This window comes from Rhagoletis zephyria, unplaced genomic scaffold, assembly GCF_001687245.7.
Source record: "Rhagoletis zephyria isolate East Lansing unplaced genomic scaffold, Rhagoletis_zephyria_1.1 Rzeph_scaffold_03634, whole genome shotgun sequence".
In the NCBI taxonomy this organism is placed as follows: domain Eukaryota; kingdom Metazoa; phylum Arthropoda; class Insecta; order Diptera; family Tephritidae; genus Rhagoletis; species Rhagoletis zephyria.
This window is the reverse complement of record NW_016160717.1, coordinates 56,272-59,061: the sequence shown is the minus strand read 5'-3', so window position 1 is coordinate 59,061 and position 2,790 is coordinate 56,272. Positions and strand designations below refer to the sequence as shown.

At 34.9% G+C, this 2,790-nt stretch overlaps 1 protein-coding gene across 1 annotated transcript; it reads right to left on the bottom strand.

Annotated features, from left to right (window-relative positions):
• Positions 1-993: 993 nt before the first annotated feature.
• On the bottom strand, positions 994-2,379 carry LOC108369374 (hybrid signal transduction histidine kinase E-like). The gene is made up of 3 exons (XM_017624468.1): positions 2,155-2,379; positions 1,328-1,716; positions 994-1,210 (listed from the first exon to the last, which is right to left on the bottom strand). The coding sequence occupies exons 1-3, from the start codon at positions 2,377-2,379 to the stop codon at positions 994-996; spliced, it is 831 nt and encodes a 276-aa protein (XP_017479957.1).
• Positions 2,380-2,790: the final 411 nt, after the last annotated feature.

Below are 2,790 nucleotides of genomic sequence, written 5' to 3'. Positions count from 1 at the left end.
GGAAATTTATCCGCAATAAGTTTTTTGTTGACTGCGCGGAAATCAACGCACATACGATATGCTTTTTGACCATTAGTAGACTTTTTAGGAACCAAAATTAGAGGACTATTGTAATTGGAATAACTTCCTTCAATTAAATCGTTATCTAGTAATTTATTAACTTGACGAGTTATCTCTTCACGTTGGGAATATGGTAGACGATAATTTTTTACATATACCGGATCAGTGTCAGTCAACCTAAGTTTCTGTTCATAAAAATTGTTTAATGCCATTTTGTCATTGTCAAGAGCGAAAATGTCGGCATATTTGATGCAAAGGTACTTGACCTTTTTGCTATTAGCTTCTGTGGAGAATTGGTTTTTCAAAAGTTTTTCAGTCTGAATGTTTACATTCTTTACATGTTTCACATCATCTGTGGTATTTATGATTTTGACTATTGGGTTGCTCGTACTAACGATGCATCTTGCCGTGAATACACCGTTATCAATTTCTTGTGAATCCACAAAAAGTGGTTCTGGGGAACTTCCTTAATTAAAAAGACGAAAAACTTCGCATCTGGGTGGAATTACGCAGGTATCGCTTTCGGTTCCGTGAAGAATCGGAATCGCGAGAAGGAAATGCAATTGCTTGCATAGCTGATAACGCATTTATTTACTTTCAAAAAGTCTTTACCCAATATACCGTCTGCAGGGATGTTGAAATCGTCATTAACCACATGTAACGTATGTTTTGTAAAACAGTCCGAAAAAGTCAAATTCGTCGTAATTTTACCTAGAGTTGAAACGGTGTTTGAAGTGACGCCCGTAATGTTAATTATATCGTTCGTATTTATAGAAAAATGTTTATCAATGCTAGAAATTTTTATTAAAGAAATGTCGGCTTGCGTGTCGACTAAAAACGTACAAAATTTTTTTGAACCATTAATTCGCAATTCAATAAAATCAGAGTAATTTAGATTTAGACAGTATATGCCTTTTGTTGAAAAAGAAGTATTTAGTTGTCCATTTCTTCCGCCCACAGTGTTCGCTCCTGAGGGGCGTGGGCGTTTAAAGCGCGCACATTAGCATCACTGCGTGAATTTGAACGTCTATTACTGTTATTGTTTCGATTGTTGTTGTTTGATGACCGATTACTATTATTGTTGAAATTGTTACCGTTATGCCTTGAACCGTTATTGCTGTACCTACTGTTATTAGCGTTATTATTGTACCTATTGAAATTTGAGTTGTTTTGTCTGAAATTGTTATTGTTGTACCTATTAAAATTGTGCCCTCTGAAACTACCTCTAAAGCTATTTGGCCTATTTACTCGGGATCGAAACGCTAACACTTGAGGCTCTTTCACTTGATTATTTTGTTCGACTATCATTTTTGCCACTACTTCTTTTGAATCACTGAAGGTAGTTGACGATAAAATTGATTTGACCAAATCCGACCGAGTATTAAGTCTACAAACGTTAACTGTTTGCTCGACTGCCATTTCATGGGCCTTCGATTGTGTCATACCTTCAATGATCAAAGAACGCTCTAATGCGTCCGAAAGCCCCTCGACACGCTTAGCAAATTCCGTATAATTGTTACTTGTGACATGTAAAGATGCAATTTTCCCAGCTACAACTTTCGAGTTGTCTGGTTTTATTCTGTTTCTCAACGCATCTTTTATTTGTCTAACAGAGTTAACTTCGGTTGGAATTGCTTCACGTGCTTTGCCTTCGAGCTTCGATTTCAAAAATGATATAAAAGTTGTATTTAAATTTTCGTGTGCAAAATCTTCAATTAAATTAATTTTATCGATAAACGGTTCAAGTGCTAGCGGATCGCCGTTGTAATTTTCCCTAATTATTGAGGCACAAAGACTAATAAAGGATTTTTTCTGTTCAGTGGTAGCCATGTCTAGAAATTCTTGAAAACATGTAGAAATATTTGGTGAACTGCTAGCTGTTGACGGCTCGTCGGATACTGTTAGCAGATCTTTAAAGGATGGAAGTGAAGTACTTCTTTTAAGACTGAATTGTACCGAAGCTTCTGACTTGGCGTCACTAAATTCTTCTTCTGACTCAGAGTCAGCTAAGTCTGATTGGCAAATTAGCGATAAGCTATCAGGTGGAATCCTAACGCGACAATTCAGTTTATTAAAGCACTTTGCTAACTGTACCTTGCAACGGGCTAATTTACCCTGCACTTCCTTGTGATCACGGGTATGAGCCGAACTATTGCCAATAACTAGCAGTAAAATATTATTGTAGGCTGTAATGAGCGAATATTTGTATTCGTTTGATTTTTTCGCATTCGAAGATAACGGTATATTTTGTACAATTCGCTTAGTAATTTTATCAAAATCTGCTTTATATGCTTTAAATTGTTTGTCGAATTCGCTCATAACCGGCTAATCTCAAAGAAGTGGAGGCCTAAACTTACGCAACAAGCTATCACTCACCATGTTCAAATAAAAATATTTAAAAAAATCGAACTGTTAAAAAATACTTATGTTTTTTTCATTAGGTCATCAACTGAAAATTTGCATGCAAAAATAGGGTTGTTTTCATGCAGTGAGAATATAGGGTTATATTCACATGCAAGGCAAAAGAGCTTAAGTTTTTTTTTTTAAATGTTATAATGCATATATCTATGGAAAAGTTTTAATTTTGGTTATATAAAAATGTATTGTCACAAGTACATAGGAATATGGTATAAATGTCGGTTATATTGACAATGTATTTAAATTTCGATTACTTTAGTAAATCGTATTTTGGCAAAAGTAGGAAAAAAAAACTTTGTAATTCAATGAGTC